This window comes from Arachis hypogaea, chromosome 15 (genome assembly GCF_003086295.3).
Source record: "Arachis hypogaea cultivar Tifrunner chromosome 15, arahy.Tifrunner.gnm2.J5K5, whole genome shotgun sequence".
Classification (NCBI taxonomy): Eukaryota; Viridiplantae; Streptophyta; class Magnoliopsida; order Fabales; family Fabaceae; genus Arachis; species Arachis hypogaea.
In genome coordinates this window covers 145,408,399-145,428,331 of record NC_092050.1, presented here as the reverse complement: position 1 = coordinate 145,428,331, position 19,933 = coordinate 145,408,399, and the positions used below count along the sequence as shown (strand labels likewise).

Sequence of the window (19,933 nt, the reverse complement as noted above, 5' to 3'; positions counted from 1 at the left end):
AAACCCCTAAAAGTCCATAACATTGAAGTGTGTGTCAATCCCACTCCCCCGAAATTGTGTTTATATGTGAAATAAAAAACCAATTTTGTCTGGTGGAAAGTAAATTGCAATCTTATCATTTTACAAATTAGAGGATTGTTAGTTCGACGGATAAAGCTGATGGATTGGTTTTAACATAAAAGGAGGGCACAGTGGTTGAGGTTCTTGTTGGAAAAGAGTTTTTCATAGCTGCCAAAGGTAACTGATTGATGCAGAAGTTTTCACACTTATTATCGACAAGTATACCGAGTCGTACCAAGTAATAAACACACGGTGAGTGAGTGTCGATTCCACCATGATTTACGGATTAAGCAAGCAATAATTGAATGATTATTCTAGTCAGGCAATCAGAGTTTAGAGTTTCACTAGCAAAAGCATAAAACAGTGAATTAAATGAAGCAAACAGTAAATGCGTGAGAAAATAATACGAGAAGAGAGTTAAGGTATTGGAGATGTTTAGATTTTCGGATTAACAATTATTGCCATTTATCTTGATCATGCAAAGATTTAGTTCATAGCAAACCCTAGGTGATTGAATTCCAATTCCTTGACAATTCAATCTCTTCTAACCTAATCAACCGTCAATTTCTTGATCAATTAATTATGTCAAAAGTTTAAGTCCAAATGCTGATTTATTATCCACACAATTCTTAAGAACCTAGAAATAACCCGATAATATGTCACGTATCACATTAAATCCAGATAATTGAAGAATTATGAAAAAAGGGTTTCAAGTTTTAATTCCAACGATGTAACTTTTTCGAAATTCAAAGGGATTCAATTTGGATTAAGGTTATTTTCCAATATACCGTAATTCGTAGGAGGAAGAACGAAACCAATTCTTGAACATAAATTAATGCATTAATCAAGAGTAAAAAAACAAACAGTATTAATCCATCAAAATAAGTAGAGCTCCTAAATATAACAATGGAGGTTTAGTTGCTCATGATGCAGAAAAAAATCCTCAAAGTGTAAAAGTGTTTAAACTGTAAAAGTGCAAAATTTCTAGGAAAGAAGAGAGCCCGCAGGGCGAATCTTTTCCCTTTTTATAGTTCTAATCCTAATTGATACTAAAATTAAATCTTAAACCTAATAATATCTTTTTCTATTTACAAATTGAATTCAATTCAAATTGATTTCCTTCGTGTGATTTGGTTGCGTGCGTGGGAACCACTTCAATTCACGCTGTCGGCGCTAAATACCAGTGATGTGGCATTTAGGGCTACCTATCCCGCAAGGTTATGCACACAATCCAAGGACCCGGCGCTAAACATCGATGATGTAGCGTTTAGCGTGACCTTGGCAGAGAAGGGTGAGAGCTTCACCAGCGTTTATCACCACCTTGCCAAAAAGGGTTGGTAAACTTCTTCTTCAAGAATTTTGTCCCATCTTTCACCCGAATGCTACCTGTAATCAACATAATGCAACAACAACTCAAAGTAGCATCCAATAGAGTATAGATCACTTAAATCTTTTAGGAAATCAACAAATCATTGTATAAATTCTATAGAAAAGATATGAATGATGCTCAGGCATCACTGATCTTGCTTTGAACTGTTTATGAGAGCTGATTGGAGTACATTTAAATAGCTTGGATGGGATTCGATCTATCCAATACACAGAACTTTCCTCTATTGTACAATGTTTCCTTGGAAAGGTTATAATTATGGGTGATTTTAATGCTATGGTGAGTCTCGATGAGAAGGAGGGGTTTAAAATTAGCTTCATCTATTTATGAATTTGTGAATTTTATTGATGGTGGTGGACTGAAAGACTTGGATATGATTGGAAAAAGGTTCACCTAGACTAATAGGCGACGATGGCAGAACCAGATCAGGGAGCGGCTTAACCGTGCACTTGCAAACGGTGAGTGGATAGATTGTTTTCTGTCAGCCTCGCTGTCTCGGCTCACAAAAAATGGTTTAGGTCGTGTATCTATCCTCCTTGATACAAATCCAGTCATAGAAAAATCTAAATAGAAGTTTAAATTTCAGGAGAGATGGTGTGATTTAGAAAAAATTAAAGTAATTATTACCGAAGCTTGAAAGGAATGGGTGGATCGCTTAACAATGTTTGTTTTGCCTCCCAATTGAAGCACCGTATTGTTCAATGGCAGCAACGGAACAAATTTAATTCAAAGAAGGACATTGGTGGACTCACATCTCAGCTTGAAATCCTCAGAGAGGAGGGCATTATATGAGGAGAACAAATTGAAGTCTTGAAAAATAAACTTGAGGATGCTTACTTTACGGAGAAAAGCTATTGGAGGAAAAAATATCGAGTAAAGTGGCTAAAAGAAGGGACAGAAATATAAATTTCTTTCACCAATCATTCCAATCCAGAATCCGGAAAAATAAAATTTGAAAACTGGAAAAGAATGGTGGTATGTATGCTACCACCCGTGAGGAAATTGCACAAGTAGTTGAAATATACTTCAAGGATATCTTCACATCGATTGACCAAGCTAATCCGGCACATGCATTCGAAGATTTTGAAACCAAGTTTCAGCAACTATGAACAAAAAATTTAATTAGACCGGTCAGTTTTGATAAGATAAAACGTGCGGTATTTAGTAGTCACCCCCAGAGTGCCCTTGGTGATGATGGATTTACAGCTAAATTCTTTCAATTCTATGAAGTTTAGTAGGGGAGGATGTTTTCAAGGCTGTCCACAGTTTCTTTGTCAGTGGTAGACTATTCAAGAGTTTCAACCATACACAAATCTATCTCATTCCTAAGATTTTTGATGCAAAGGATATGACACAGGTTAGACCCATCAGCCTTTCCTCAGTTGTGTACAAGATTATTTCTAAAGTACTAGTCCATCGAGTACAGAAATTTATGAATTTGCTGATCAACCCTAATCAGAGTGCCTTTATTAAGGGTAAATTGATTTCAGACAATGTCCTAATCGCTCATGAATGTATGCACTATCTAAAGACAAAGAAAATGGACCTATCGACTGAAATGGCTATTAAATTAGATATGAGCAAAATCTATGATTGTGTTGAGTGGAATTTCCTTTGGTTCATTTTAGAGAAACTGGGATTTGAATCTAGGTGGATTGGTTAGATACAGGAGGTAGTGACTACAGTTTCTTACTCTATCATTGTTGAAGGTCAACCTTTAGATTTTTTTAAAACCAAATAGAGCTATCCGTCAAGAAGACCCTTTATCTCCCTACCTTTTTCTTTTCTGTGCAGAAAAATTATCCTTTTTACTAAACAAGGCAGAGTAAAATGATCCTGTTGAAGGTATTCAAATCAACCGAAGATGGCCTTCTGTTAATAATTTTTTTGTTTTCGGATGACTCAATTCTTTTTTGTAAAGTGTCAGAAAATAGTTGTAAAAATATTCTTAGTCTTCTTCAGTCATACAAGGAATTCAGTGGCCAAAAAGTTAATTTGCATAAATAAGCTCTATTCTTTAGTAATGATACTCCTTCTACTGCTCGATTACTACTGGCTCGGAAATTGAAAATTGTCCATATTGGTGCACAGGATAAGTATTTGGGTCTTTCATCTACAGTCCAAAAAAAAAAAAAAACACTTTCGAAAAAATCAAGGACAAGGTGAGGAAGCGAGTTCAAGGGTGGAAAAGAAAACTTCTCTCTTCTACAGACAGGCATGTTCTAATCAAAGCTGTTGGGGAGGCTATCCCAATTTATTCATTATCACGTTTCCGTCTTTCTGACATTTTAATTAGGGAGATTCATAACACACTCTCCCAATTTTGGTGGGTCAAAAAGGTACAGAGCGAAAAATTGCATGGGTTAGTTGAGATATTATGACAATACCGAAATTAGAAGGTGGACTTGTTTTTAAGGACCAAGGGGATCAAAATTTGGCGCTATTAACAAAATAATGTTGGAAAGTTGTCTCTCAGCCACAATCACTCTTATCTAGACTCTTCAAAGGTAAATATTTTTGATACAATTTTATAATGAATGCAGAGATCGGAGCAGTACCGTGGGATGGAGTAACATATTGAAAGGGCGTAAGGTTGTTGAAAAAGGGTTGATTTGGCGATTTGGTGATAGGTTCAGTATGCGAATCTTCAGCGATCCTTAACTTGCTCCTCTACATCCTTGTGTTGTCCCTCCATCTGAAGCTTTCAATCTGCAAAATCAATCACTATTGATGGTCATGGACTTAATACTTTCTAATGGTCTGTGGAATTAAACTCTAATTAAAAGCATTTTTTCTGAGAGCACTAGTTAGCGTGTGCTAGCAACAACAATTGGGAGTGGAGAAGATAAAATTAAACCATATCTACAGGGAAATAAAAAAAAAGAAAGAGTGAAAAAAAAAAAAACCATATCTACAAGGAGCATTCAGCATGCCATCAAGAAAATTCAATCATGACAATTAGTTGGCACTTTCACAACCCAATTTTTATCAACAAGATGATTTGGTGACTTCAAATCACGGTGTACAATCACTGGAGTGCAGTTGTGCAAATAGTTCATTCCTCGGGCCTGAAGATTCAAGGGATATATGTCACATCAACTGAATTTCACTGATTATCGCAATAATTTACTTAATGAAACTACATTGCAAGAAAAGAAAACAGATTCTTACAGTATCAAGGGCCATCCTCAACCGCCTTCGCTCATCTAATTGATTGTTCGGTCGATGAATTAGTCTGTACAAACTTCCTGTGCATAGGAAATATACAGTTCAGACTTCAGAGTCATTAAAAGTAATCCGTCCATAACAACATTAATCAAAATAAAAAAAGCTCCTGGAAAAGTGTAAGAGTCTAACACAATAACACAATATTTAGTAAGGTAAATTGTGTATAAATTAACCAAATAATAACTGAAACTTTCATCTTATTTTTGCTTATTACTTCAAAATTGACATTTGAGCTATTAACAGCATACATCAAATACTTTAGATGTTCATTTAGAAGTAATCTTTTTGGCCTGCATAGCACTATTCTGTACCATATACTAACATCTATTTGCAATCCACAGCCTCATATGAATCTCAGGAAATAAGGAACCTTAAGTTACCTGGGAAGAAACTCAGTAACAACAGAAAGATTCGGAGGTCGAGTAACTGCTCCCATGAAGAGAACAACATTTGGATGCCTCAGTCTTTTTATTATTTGAACCTATGGCAACTTACATCATATGTTAAATATGCAGCAAAATCATATAAATTCATGAAAATGCACAACTAGTTTTGGCATTCATAAAAGAATTAAACAAAATCCTTTTTTTGAATAAGTATAGTCAACTACATGAACTAAATAACTCCAATGTGCTAACCCAACTTCTTAGTCCCCATTTAATATATTCTTTCCATATATATATGTTCTCTTATATACATATTCATGCACCACTATATTCTCAAATTGCATTAGGAAATCTATTCATAGAGAGAAGCACACAAGATGAAAGTATATAACAACAATAGAAGCTATAAAATGTTGGAGAAATAAAACAAGGATTACATCAAAGAGCTTTGAAATGGTCAATCTTCATCAAGAACTTCTAAAAAAATGCAATTCAAAAGGACAAAGTATTTAATCCAAATTTATAATTAGCCTGGGACAAATACAGTAACAATCTAAATAAAGTATTGCAGCTATCTGATATGTCATTATGGAGCATAAAAATCACATCTGATAGTTGTAAATGTGTACTAAATGAAATCATTCATCAACAAAGATAAACGTATGAGTAGAAACTACAAAAAGAGACACTAATGAAATATTACCTCACTTTTGAATTCTTCAAGTCATTCACCAGATATATCTTGATCAAGAAATCTTTTTACAGCAACTTCCTACAAACCAAAGCAGAGACCTGATGTAAATGAAAGAATTCAAAAACCTACAGCCTAACAGAAAAACACAACAAAAAATGACAAGCATAAAACGTAGTCAAGTATAAGGTATTGATTACTTTTGTTAAGGGTAAAAATGAAACTGAAGCCAAAAATTTCTTGGGCCTTGCTCAGTTAAGAAAAAAATTACATTTTATAATGTTTGTTGAAAATACAATTTGAATTGTAAGATGGATATGGAATGTATGCCTGAGTAGGAATAAAACTCACTGTTCCACGCCATTCACCACGGTATACCTCCCCATATGATCCTGAAGGCAAAAAATAGGCCACCAAAATGTAATTTTAGTCATCATATGGGAATTCATGTGTACAAAATTATAAATAACACCATCTAACAAAAGAATGTAACCAAATCTGATAGAGCAAAGTACAGTTAATACCAAGTCCGATGATTTCCTCCAACGGAATGTCATATTCGGCAACATCATCTAATATAAAATCAGATTTTATACTGTCATTGCTTACTATAGATCTATCAGATATTCTATCACCTTAATTTGCTCCTACCACAATATTCTCACCATCACCACTACCCTTCGGCTCATAACCAGTGCCATCCATGTGTCCGTCACTTCGACTGCCTTGCTCATACTGTTTGCTGACAGCTGCAGTGGTTGCTACTACAGCTGAAGCAGTTGCAGTGGCCGCTGCAGCTACTGGAAGCTCAATGTTTGAGTCAGTGTTTGACTTTGGTACAGCAGCTACCATAGAGGTAGCAACAACAGCAGCAGCTGCTGCTGCAGCCGCCGCAACTGGAATATTTTTCCCATATGTTACCTGGGATGGTGTATGTTGTACAGCTGCTAACTTCGGATCAAGAAGGTGGTTTATTCCTAAACCTTCAACAGGCTTAGAGTGCTCTGGCTGGCTGCTTGAACTTCCTTTCGGATGAACTCTGTGGTGACGCAAAGTAGTCTCTTGTCCACTTTCTGGTTTGTGTTCATCTTTTTCTTCAGTTGGGGAGCCTAACTCGTTATAAATTTCAGAAAATAAATTTGGAGGAGCAATGACACCACTTTCAAGTAGAACATCATGTAGTTTTTGAGCTAAGTGAGGATTTTCCTTGGCAGCATCAATCATATATAATGAAACATCTTTGACTTTCATTCTGCACACTGCAGGGTAACTTTTTGCAAATGTTTGTAAACCTCTTTTTGGTTTTTCTTAGTTTGTAGCATGATAATAGTTAAGATATATGATCTCATAGGATAACAGTAAATAATTATTAATTACTATAGAGAGATCTTAAACACTTAACCTGTAAGCTACAACGAGAAATATCCTCTAAAGAATCAATAAAGCATAGTGGAATCAAAAAGGATGATAGCAATTGCAAACATTGAAAGTTTAAACTTAATTGAATAAAAATGAGATAGTCAAGACATCAGTGGTATTGATGTTATGGCATTGCCAAAGTCCTCTGACCCAACAGATTCAGAATTTACAGAACTATGATACACATTCAGCAACAATAGAGATGTGATTTTAATTTGAGTTGATGTATCTTATCTTTTTTCATCCATTCAATAAGCCTCTAGCAATCATTTCCCGAAGAAGTTTCTCCGCCATGTCATTCTCACCTTTTTCGAACAAAGCACGAATAACGATTTCAAAAGTCACAGCATTTGGTAAGCAACCATTGTCTTCCATTTCCGACAGCAGGGCCAATGCTTCTTCAAATAAGCCCTCTTTGCAGAGCCCATTGATCATAATAGTGTATGTCCTCACATTTGGACGATGGTTTTTAATGCAAAGATCTTGAAAAATCTCTTTTGCATCCATAAGTCTTCCACTTTTACATAGGCCATCAATAAGTATACTGTACGTGCATATATTTGGATCAATGCCACTCTCTTTCATCTGAATAAATAACATAAGTGCCTTGTCATGTTGTTTGATATTGAACATCCCATCCAACAAGGAATTGTAAGTGATTATATCAGCAGGTTGACCTTTATTATGCATCTCAACAAGAAGCTTTGAAGCACAAGAGATTCTCCTTGATTTTCCCAAGCCATCAATTAGAGTATTGTAAGTTACCGTGTCAGGAACCAAGTTCTTGCGACGCATCTCTTCAAAGAGATTCAAGGCATCATCCATCAATTTACTTTTGCACAAGCCATTAATAATAATATTGTAACTTTGTATATCAGGAGCCATTCCTATCTGGGCCATTGTGTCAAATATACATTTTGCCTTGTTTAATTCGTTAACCAAGCAATACCCATCCATTAAACAATTATAAGTAACCACAGTTGGTTCCACAGCATCTTTTGTCATCACAGCCAACACACTCTTAGCATATTTCATATTTCCCTCCTTACATAGTCCATCAATCAAAGTATTATAGGTTTGGACATCTGGAGTAATGTTTTTCAGCATCATATGATTTAGTAAATCAATGGCTTCCTTAAGTTGACCCACAAGGCACAATCCATAAATTAGAGTGTTATACGTGATAACATCGGGAGAGATTCCCTTAGCAAGCATTTCAGAGTATAAATGAAAAGCATCACTTACAAGCGTAACCTTGCACAAGCTATCAATAATTGCGCTGTACATGACCACATTAGGAACAATGCCATACAGTGGGATCTTTCTCAACACTTGAATAGCAGCTGTTGTGTGTCCGGTCTTACAGAGCCCGTTGATCAAAGTTGCATAAGTGACTTGGTCGAAGTGAAATCCATGAGCCAGCACTCTGTCGTGAAAGTGCAGTGCTTTTTCAACATTACCACAGAGACAGAGACCTTTAATGAGTGTATTCAATGTTATGGTATTTGGCTGAAAACCCATCCTGAAAATCTTGGCCAATATAGAGAAAGCGAGAGTGATCCGACCCATGCCGCAGCAACAATTGATTAAAATATTCATAGTAACTATGCTGGGCGCAATTCCCCTGGTTTGCAATTGCTGAAAGAGGGAAATGGCGGTTGGGAAATGGTGCGTCTTGGCAAGAGACCCCAAAATCTGGTTAAATTGGATGATAGATGGAGTGCGACGCATAGAGAGCATGCGAGTGAAGAAATCAACAGCTTCATCAACATGGCGAGGGGATGTGAGCTGAGAATGAGAGTGAAGGCTTGACATTGAACATGAACGGGAAGGAAAGCGAAAAGGGAAAACATAGGGCACAAGAAAAGAGGGGATATGAAGAGAGAAGCTGAACCTGGAGAATGATGCTGCACGCAACATGCTTGTGTAAAATGGAAACCTTTAATTCTTGTAGTCACTGCTCCAAAAGTAGCTTCTGCACTACTTCATGCCACAACACTATTTTTTATTCCTCTAACTAACTAGGTTTTTTTTAACAAAAATATAATACTCAGATGTTGACTTTCTGTCCATAATATTCTAAGCCCAATCTGCATAGGTTTCTATTTGAAGATATTCATAGTTTTTGTAGAGTAATCCTTTTCTAGGCGATCCCTTCAAGTACCTTAGAATTCTAAAGACAGCACCCATATATTTTCGATCAGGAGAATGCATAAACTGACTTACCATGCTTATAGCAAAGGCTATATTCGGGTGTATATGAGATAAATAGATTAGTCTCCCCACCAACTGCTGATATCTCGCTTTGTCTATTACATTTTCTGATTTAACTGGCTTCAATTTTAAGTTAGGCTCTATAGATATTTCAGCAGCTTTACAACCAAGTAATCTTGACTCTTTTAAAAGATTTAGGATGTACCTTTATTGGTTCATAAAAATGCCTTCTTTATACCTTGCAAATTCAATTCTAAGAAAGTATTTTAATGAAATGCTTTGGCAAGTTTCTCCTTCAAATCTTTTAGCTCCAAGATATCATTATCTATCAGAATAATGTCATCCACATATACAATTAAGATAGCAGTTTTATTAGCTGTTGAATGTTTATAGAAAAGTGTATGATCAGCTTGACTTTGAGTATAACCAAGTCTTTTTACCACCATTCCAAGTTGTTCAAACCAAACTCTTGGGGATCGTTTCAATCTATAGAGAGACTTCTTTAGTTTGCAATTTTATTCCTCCTTATTTCAGCTTCAAATCAATGTGAAAATTTTATGAATACCTCTTCCTCTAGCTCTCCATTCAGGAAAACATTCTTTATATTCAATTGATGTAAAGGCAAATTGTAATTCGTAGCAAGAGATAAGAGAATTTGTATAGAGTTAAGCTTAGCAACAAGAGCAAAGGTCTCTTGATGGTCTACTCCATAGATTTGTGTAAATCTCTTAACTACTAACCTAGCCTTATATCTCTTTATGCTTTCATCAGCCTTGCACTTGATGGTGAAAATTCACTTGCAGCCAACCAATTTTTTGTCCTATGATAGGTCTACAATCTTCTAAATTTCATTCTTCTTGAGTGCATGCCACTCTTCTAATACTGCTACTTTTCAGGTGGGATCATCTAGTGCTTTCTCATGATCTTGGGCTCAAACAGATTTGTAATTTTAGAAGTAAATGCTCGATGATTTTGAGAGAGATTTTGGTAAGAGACATAATTAAAAATAGGATGGTTGGTGTTGGTTTTGGGTACTCTTTTTGTGTAGGTTCTGCTTTCTTTTCTTAGGGCTATTGGCAAGTTATTATTAGAAGTGACAATTTCAGATTTATCTAGAAGTTCCTGAAGTACTACGATTGGGTCGTCTTCCGAATTTTCAGATTGAGTTGGTACAGAAATGATAGGCTGATCTCTAGTCTTCTTGGGATATTTTCTTTTCTGATTGTGGTATTTCTTTTCCTGTTTCGGTTCCAACTAATTCTGGCACAATTTCAGAATTGGTTTCCACATCTTTTTTTACAATTGTTTTAGAATTTGTTTGATCAGTGAAAGTTCTATCCTCAATATGTAAGGTAGGAGTGGATAAAGGTTCACGAAAAAAAATTTCTTCACTTAGACTCTCCCCCGAAGAGAATTTTTCTAAAAACAGGTTTCATGTTCCAAAAAAGTAACATCCATGCTTACATAAAATTTCTTTGTGTGTGGATTGAAACATCTATAACCCTTTTGACTTGGCAAATAGCCAATAAAAATGTACTTTTCTGCTCTTGGAACAAGTTTACTTCGATATGAACGTGTATGCAAAAATACAATACAACCAAATACTTTTAAAGGTAAGTCAAAATGCAACCTACATGCTGAAAAATTCTTTTGAAAGTATCCAATGATGTGCAGTAATTTAACACATGCGTGGACATTCGATTTATGAGATAGGCTGCTGTTAGGACAGCATCTCCCCATAAATACTTTGGAATATTATCCTAAAAAATAATGGCATGTGCTACTTTGAGAAGATGTTTATTCTTCTTTTCAGCAATGCCATTTTATTGGGGTGCATTGGGATATGTAGATTTTTTTTTGGTGACTGAAATAAACTAAACAAAGAAAAACAAAACAAACAAAACAAGGAACTGCTTAAATAGAGGGACAGTCCCGTTTAAGACTACTCTTAAATTCCTCCCAAGGTGAAAGAAGCTCCACATGTGAAAGTTGTAACTTCATCGCCATCTTTGCCATAGTATCTGCCACCGTGTTTGCATCTCTCATAATCAAACGAAAGTCAACACGCCAATTCTAATGCATGATATCTCTTATTTTGAGCACCAATGGATCAATAAACCCAAAACCATCTTGAGTAATAAGATTAAATGCTTCCACACAATCCGTCTCACAAATAACATCTCGTTGACTCACATCCCAAGCTAAGAGATATCCTCTCCAAATGGCAAACAATTCTCCTTGAAGAATACTATTACTCTCAATCATTCCCAAACACCCCCTTTGCCAACTCCCATTACAATCTCTAATAACACAAGCAAAACCAACACTAACACCCGAACTAAAATAACTAGCATCACAATTAATCTTAAAAGTACCAATGGATGGGGATTCCAAAAATCATTTAGAATAGAGGGGAGGGACATACGTTGTAATTCAAAAATATTCCTAAGCTCCTTTTCTGAAGTTAATGCCAGACAAACCACTTTTTTTGGAGGCCAAGTTTCATGAGGATTAAAGATGTCATTATTCCTTGCTCGCCATATCCACCAAAGTCCCGAAAAGAACTTGAACGGATGCTCTCTGCTATGATACAAGAACCAGTTCTTCAAATCCAAAGGATGACAAGAAATATCCAACCTATGCCAGACAAGCTGAGCTTTTGGACAATCCCGAATACAATGTAAAACCAATTTCTGGCTAGAAAGACATCTTGGACACCTATCTGATGACGACATCCCTCTTCTAAAGCGAAAACTTGCAGTAGGAAGAGCCTCCTTAAGACACAACCAAGCCAAAAACTTATGCTTTTCCGGAACAAGCTGACGCCAAAGCCAAAGTCAATTCTCCCGCTCCTCCCAACCAAATAGCTGCTTACACAACCACAAGTAACCATTGCGTGAGTCATAGACTTTGGTAGTAGACCCACACCAATACCAACCAACTTCCGGACCTGCTTGTTCATCTGGATTATAAGAGAGAATATTACCTTTCAGATTTTGAGATAAATGAGAATAAAGAGTATCCAAATGCCACCTACCAACCGACCAAATATCCCGTATCCGGATATTCGAATCAGAAATGTGAACATAATCCATTTCATTAGATAATCGTTCTTCTCTCCTCCAGCTAGAAAACCAAAAATTCTGGTTCAAATCTCCAATACATCAAGCAAACCCATCCTTCAACACTTTTCAAGCCTTGCAAAGACACCTCCAAATGGGAGAGTCCTTGTTCTTAGGATAAATAAAACAGTCATATAGAGATGATCGGTATTTGGCATCCAACAATTGGACCCATAGCTTGTTTGGCTGTTGGAAAAAAGTCCAAACTAGCTTCCCAAGAAGAGCAATATTTACACAATAAGGATCTCTAATTCCCAAACCTCCATATTTTTTTGGAGTAACCAGTACCTTCCAACTAACAAGATTCAATAATCTTCCATCAACTTGTCCTTTCCAAAGAAAATTCCTCATCATAGACTCCAATTTACTAATGATTCCTTTGGAAAAAATAGAGACCTGCATTTGGTACGTGGGAATAGCGGCTGCAACAGAATTAACCAAGCAGAGTCTACCAGCCCGATTGAGTAAATTCCCTTTCCAGCTTGCTAGCCTACTTTGAATCTTATCCAGGACACCATTGAAAGCTGAACGAATCACCCTAGAATGGCTAATGGTAACTCCAAGATACCTGCCCAAGTCCTGGCCAAATCTGATAGAGGATACCCCAGTGAAAACCTTTTTTCTTGTTACAGAGACATTCTTGGAGTAAAGCGCTTTAGACTTCTCCACATTAATCTTCATCCCAGATGCTTTACAAAAAGCCTCTAAAACCAACATCACATTTTGCACTTGTCTCTTTGTAGCTTTACAGAATAGAAGCAAGTCATCCGCAAACATTAAGTGGAATATTCTTGGTCCCCCTCTAGAAATAGCAATCGGCTCCCACAAGCCCAAATCAACCTGATGACTAATAAAGCGTGCCAATCGCTCCATACACAGCACAAAAAGATAGGGTGACATAGGGTCTCCTTGTCTAAGACCTCGACTAGGAGTAAAGCCATTCAAACGATTCTCATTCCAAAGAATAGATAAGGAAGAAGCAGTGACACAATTCATAATCAAATTAATTGTAGGGATAGGAAAACCAAAGCTCTTTAGGGTATGAGCTAAAAACCTCCAGTCAACTCTGTCATAAGCTTTCTCCAGATCAATCTTAAAGGCCAGTGTGCCTTTCTTTGATTTAGTCTTCTTCATAAAGTGGAGAACTTCTTGAGCAATAATGATGTTGTCAGGAGTTCCTCGTCCCGGAATAAATCCTCCTTGAAGCGGGCCAACAATCTCCGCAAGATGAGGACGAAGCCTATTAACAAGGACCTTCGTGATGATCTTGTAAACTACATTGCAGAGACTAATGTTGAATACCTTTCTTTTGAAAAAATTCACCAAGATTTTTATTAAAGTATTCAGTGCCATTATCACTTCTTGATATTAAAATTTTTATGACAAATTGTGTTTCTACCATTGTTGAAAAATACTGAAAATTTTTAAAAAACCTCAGATTTTTCATGCATGAGATAGATCTAACATAGTCATATGTGGTCATCAATAAAAATTACAAACTATTTTTTTTCAAATTGAGTTGTTATTTTTGATAGACCTCATACATCACTATGAATCAAGTAAAAGATTTAGATGCATGATAAGGTTGAGAGTAATAAGAAACTTTATGACTCCTTGCACGAATACAACTTTCACATTTAAGTAAGGAAGAATCAATATTTTTAAACAAACTTGGAAACAAATGTTTGAGATATGGAAAACTAGGGTATCCTAGTCTATTATGCCAGAGCATTATTTGGTACTTTATAGGCATAGAACTTATACCACTAAATCTTTGGGCTACTTTATCCTCCGAAATATTCTCAAAATGATAGAGTCCATTGATGGTTTCAATGGCTAAGAGAAGGGGGGGGGGTTGAATCTTAGCCCCCTTTTTGCTTGATAACCCTTGCTGGACTTAGAGGAGACTTTTCTATTTTTAGCTCATCACTTTACACGAGATCTTTTCTTTTGCTTGTCCCTAGCCACGAAACTTTTCTTTTTGTCTCGTCACTTGGCACGAGATAATTTTGGTTTTTGCTCCTGTGCAGTAGAAACAGAAATGTAGAAGAGAAGAGTAGAAGATTACACCTAGATATATCCTGGTTCAGCTGCTAAGTGCAGTGCAGCCTACATCCAGTCTCCATCACAAACATGATGGAATTTCACTATAATCAATCTGATTACAAACTGTAAAGTGCTAACCCAACTTACAAGGGGATTCCCACAGAATCATGAAACACAACATAGATGAACAAAGGAACTCTAAGACATCTATGGCTTTTTCTTTTAATTTTGCACTCTCTGCTTTTTTTCGCTCTATGGCTTTTTCATACAAACCTCACTGTTTGCCTTTTTCCATGAGACTCAAGACATGACAAAATTAAACAGAAAAATACTAAACAGAATACATTGAAGGAGAAGAAAATCTGTAAGCTTAGGTAGCTCTGAGAATCCTGTGCCTTGCACTCTCACTGCTTACTTCTAACTCCTTGCTCCAAACAGTGGCTGTTCTCCCTTTTTATAGAAGAGAGAAGCCTCCACACTTGAAGCCAAAACCCAAGCTTAACTTCTTTTTCTTCACACATAACCGGTTCGGCCACACAGAGAGAGAAGAGATAACCATGCTTAACCCAACATGCAATTACCTCTAGTCCTTCATTGGTCATCACTCTTCATCAATCCGAGCTCTCCATCCTTGGCTTGCTCTCCAAGATGGATTTCTAGCCCTTGATGCTTCATGATGATGATGACTTCATCTGCTTCAATCTCTGCCTCTACCATCACTTCGCCACTCTAGCTACTTCCTGTGGTGGTTGAGCAGAATCAAAGACAAGCCATCCTCCAAAGATCTTCCTTGCTGGCCGAATCTTTATCAACCATTTTTGGTATGAAGAAGCCAAGATCTCATCACAGAATCTTACCAAGAGTGATGCAGATCTTAGCCACAGCATACTTTTCTTTTGTTATATTTTCTTGCCATCATTAGCTTGATGGTCTTGATGCATGCAGCTCCTTCTTTCTTTTGGTTGCTGAACATAGCTTCTATTGTTTCCTGGACAATGACCAAAAAGGAAGAAAGAAAGAGATGAGAGATAATGTAGAGTTAAAGTAAAAGCAACTAGTTGAAATGAAACAAATTAATGTGGTTTGCTTTTACTTTCCCTTGCTTGAGTGGCGTGTTGCATTGATCACATCAATCATGTCAATGTCAAATTCTCTCTCATATTTTCAATGCATGTAATAACTTCATTTCAAAAAAATTTGAATTCCACTAGAAGTGGATTCCGTTGGAAGCTAGAAGCTATATATTAGCTTTCTCTTCATCTTGGTTTCGGACCAAGTTTGGAAGCATTCATCAACAATAATATTGGGCTTTGTAACATTGGGATTTAATCTGGCCCAATTAGTAACATTTGCTTTCCTGATGAATTTTTGGATCAAGCATTGAACAAATAGGAAAGCTTTCTTTGGGCTTATAGTAATAAAATTTATTCTGGCCCAACTGATAAAATCTTTTCAGCCAACAATCAAAAACAATAATTACATAGGGCTGAATTTTAATTTATTGGGCTTGGGATCTTTCTTTTTATTTTCGGCCCAATAACACCTGCAACAAAATTATTTAATCAATATAAGTTAAATGAAAAACAGATTAATAATTTTGTAATTAATTATATTTAATAATGTTTAGTCATCACAAATATTAATTTAGAGTTTTCCAAACTCATCAATCTCCCCCTTGATGACAAACATTATTAAAATTGAAATGAAAAGAAATTTAAAAATTGAGTATGAGTACTCCCTTTGAAGATTGAATTTCTCCCCTTTCAAAATGTCACATGGCTCCCCCTTGATATATGCTATTCCTACCAAGGGAAGTACTAACCTGTAACAATTTAATCAAGCTTCAAGAAACAATGTTATTCAACATATTAATTTTGAAATGTTGAATGCTTGATTTATGAGCAGATTTGAATGATACAAAACTTATTTGCTATCACAAGTTTGATTTTCTGCTCAAAGTACATTGGGAAATGATTTTGTTGTTCAAATATTTTTCACTAAATCAGAGCAATCATGGTTATGGTGGAAAAAATATTTTTCATCAACATGATATATTCTTTTCAAACACAGCAATTTTCATCATTTCAAACTAAAGGAACTGCAAAAAATAAATCCAATCAATAATCAAGATAATTCACATATTTCAAGAAATCATCAAGTAATGGCAGTAATTAAAGTAGAACAAAACATCATCAAACATAATCCTAATGCATTTTCACAATGCATTATCCATCATCAACAAGGGTGATCATGAATTCTCAAAGAGAATTTCATCCCCTGTTTTTTCTCAGTTTCAATTTTGGATCATTTCCTCCCCCTTTTGGCATCAAGGGGCATTATGTATCTGCAGCAAGAAAGCATTGACAATACAACAAAATATTCATAAGATGCCAAATAAGTCAAAGTGTCAAGAAGCAGTGATTATCAAGTCATGCTACTACAAAAGAAAGTTTGAGCCTAATCATGCCAATATCAAATAACATAAAACAACAGTCATCAATCATCTGATAGATGAAAAGCAGAGTCCTCAGCGCCTTCTTCACTATTATCGCCCAGATCCTCCTTAAGAGTTGCTAACATCAGGCCGACCCTTTCTTTGCAATTTTTCCAAGCTTTCTCGCTCTCAGAGGCTTGCTTGCGAGCCTCTTTGTGAGATTGAATCATCATGTCTGCCATGTTTGAGAATTCACCCAAAATTTCTTTGATGGATTTGACTGTTTTGGAAGATTTTGGCCGGGTCTCATTGTCACTATCCGATGCAACAGATTTGCCCCCTTTGGTTCCCTTAGTCACTCCTCCTCCTCTGATTGAGGATACTTTATTCTCTACTGCCTCATTCAACAGATCAACTTTAAAGTATTCAAAAATTCTAGTTAAAAACATACCATAAGGCAGGTTAGCCTTTTTGGTGCTTCTAACAGAATCCCACATATGCCTAATCATAATATAGCCAAAGGATATCGGAGTAGAGGTAACTAAAGCAAATAATATGAGACAGTCAGAAAATGTTACTCGGTTGTGTGAGCCGCTTTGGGGAGTCAGAATATGGGTGATGATTCGGTGAAGCAGAGAGTTGACTGGTCCTAGAGCTTTGTGTGTTGGAATCGTTCCATACAAGCCAGAAAGATTCTCGCAAATGTGCTGAAGAACCGTTTTGTATGAAACGCCGACTTGTGTATCCCATTTGTCTACCATGTATGCTTGCGGTCCTTCATCCTTGAAGCCTAGGGCCGCTCCAATGGTCTCAGAATTAAGGGCTATTTGAACCCTTTTGACATAGGAATAAAGAGTGCCGTCAATGAGTCGCATATTGGCGTAAAACTCTCGGACTAGGCCAGGATAGACTGGTTTCTGAATGAGAAGAAGTGGCTTCCAGTTGAGGAGTTCAAACAGAGAGGAGATGTTGATGCCTTTGTTAGTGAGAGTGTCGAGACTGACAAGGTAGGTTGCACACAAATGACGTTTTTTCATAACCTCATTGTGAAACTCAAAAGAGGTACAAGAGTTGAATCTGTTCGGATCAAAGTGGGAGTGAGTCTTGCCATACTTGTTTCTGAATTCCAAGGATTCCAAATTTTGAGGTTCGGTGGTGTCATTTAGCGCAAACCCCTTGGTCTTCTGTGAGCTTTTTCCGGGGGTAGTTCTCTTTGGTGATGAAGGTGGTGGTGAAGGAGTGGGCGAGGTATGAGATTCGTCCTCTTCCTCAATGCGGGGCTCCTTATTTTTCCCGCTTCTTCTTCTTCTGGAACTCTTCTGTGCTATTACTTTCTTTCTCATGGCTTCGGTGTGCTTGGTTGGGGGTGAGGGAAAAGATGAAGAAGTAGAATGTATGTGGATGTGAGTGTGGGTTTGAGGGGTTGATGGTTTTTGAGAGAGAAGGATTCTTTCACTCTTTCTTGGCGCGGTTTTCTTTTTCATGGAGATGGAAGAATGAAATATGAAAGGTTGATGAAGTAACCGAATTGAGTAGGGGAGAAGGAAGGTGAGAGACACATTAAATGAGGACTGGAGAGAGAATTTGGTGGAGGTAATGACCATTAGTGGACGGTTAATGACCATTATGGTGTAGTTATTACCCAAAATGATTCCCTTTCTAATTTTTTAAATCAAAAACTGAAAAGTTGTTGCCTTGAATCAAGGGATTAGATGAAGAGAGGGATTTGATTTGACAATAACCACTTCCAAAAAGATATGAAAAGACAATCCAAGGGTTTTTTTTTTTATTTTATTTTTTAAAGAGAGAATAACTAACTAAACTGCCATGGTGGGGTCAGGAATTATTAGGTGGGACCCAAAAATTTAAATCTGCGATGCCTCCCCCTTGATCATAGCTCCTCCATCAAGCCTGCATTTTTATCTCGTCCTAACCTACGAGACAAAACAGAACAGAGTTAAAATTTCACAAATTTTCAATGAAACTTAAATCAAGCATTTCCAAACTTTTTCTCAAGGTACAGAATCTGTCTTCACAGAGGGGTTTTGTAAAAATATCAGCAATTTGGTCTTCAGATTTTACAAATTAAATATCAATAGTTCCCTTTTGCACATGTTCTCTAATGAAATGATATTTTTATCTCAATGTGCTTTGTTCTTGAGTGCAGAATAGGATTTTTTGAAATGTTTATAGCACTCATATTATCACAAAATAAGGGTATACTATTGATTTTTAATTTGTAATCTTCTAATTATGTTTTTAACCAAATTAATTGAGAACAGCAAGCAGATGCGGAAATATATTCAGCTTCAGCTGTGGATAGAGCCACTGTGGCTTGCTTCTTGCTTGACCACATGTTGAGTGAGCTTCCAAGGAAGCAACACATGCCGGAGGTGCTCCTTCTATCCACTCTATCTCCCGCATAATCTGCATCACAAAACCCTACTGCACAAAAGTCATCAGATTTAGAATACCATAATCCATAATCACAAGTTCCCTTAATGTATCTAATGATGCGCTTAACAGCCGTAAGATGGGATTCTTTTGGATGAGATTGAAACCTTGAACATACACCCACACTTTGGACTATATCTGGTCTAGAGGAAGTAAGGTACATAAGAGAACCTATCATTCCTCTATACCTTGTTTCATCCACATCTTGACCCTCATCATCCTTTCCAAGTTTTGTATTAGAATGCATTGGAGTTCCCATTGATTTGGAATTTTCTAGGCCAAACTTTTTGATAAGCTCTTTTGCATACTTTCCTTGGTAAATGAAGGTGCCACTAGGAGTTTGTTTAATTTGGAGGCCAAGAAAGAAAGTAAGCTCTCCCATTAAACTCATCTCAAACTCACTAGTCATGAGTTTTCCAAACTCTTCACACAAGGAAATGTTGGCTGATCCAAATACAATGTCATCAACATAAACTTGAACAAGGAGTATAT

The 19,933-nt window shown here is 36.6% G+C and overlaps 1 protein-coding gene across 2 annotated transcripts; it reads right to left on the bottom strand.

Annotated features, from left to right (window-relative positions):
- Positions 1 to 914: 914 nt before the first annotated feature.
- Positions 915 to 7,003, bottom strand: LOC112751108 (probable serine/threonine-protein kinase SIS8). 2 transcript variants are annotated; one of them, XM_025800154.3, is made up of 8 exons: positions 6,277 to 7,003; positions 6,104 to 6,144; positions 5,765 to 5,833; positions 5,056 to 5,156; positions 4,619 to 4,695; positions 4,354 to 4,515; positions 4,006 to 4,156; positions 915 to 1,446 (listed from the first exon to the last, which is right to left on the bottom strand). In XM_025800154.3, exon 1 carries the CDS (start codon positions 7,001 to 7,003, stop codon positions 6,389 to 6,391), a length of 615 nt encoding a protein of 204 aa, XP_025655939.2. In that variant the 3' UTR covers positions 915 to 1,446; positions 4,006 to 4,156; positions 4,354 to 4,515; positions 4,619 to 4,695; positions 5,056 to 5,156; positions 5,765 to 5,833; positions 6,104 to 6,144; positions 6,277 to 6,388. The 2 variants fall into 2 exon arrangements, with proteins under 2 accessions (XP_025655939.2, XP_072073239.1); XM_072217138.1 differs by having other exon boundaries at positions 6,104 to 7,003.
- Positions 7,004 to 19,933: the final 12,930 nt, after the last annotated feature.

What these genes read in the sequence shown, in the direction of transcription:
- LOC112751108 (XM_072217138.1), bottom strand. Translation starts at nt 7,003, where the DNA reads ATGAAAGTCAAAGATGTTTCATTATATATGATTGATGCTGCCAAGGAA.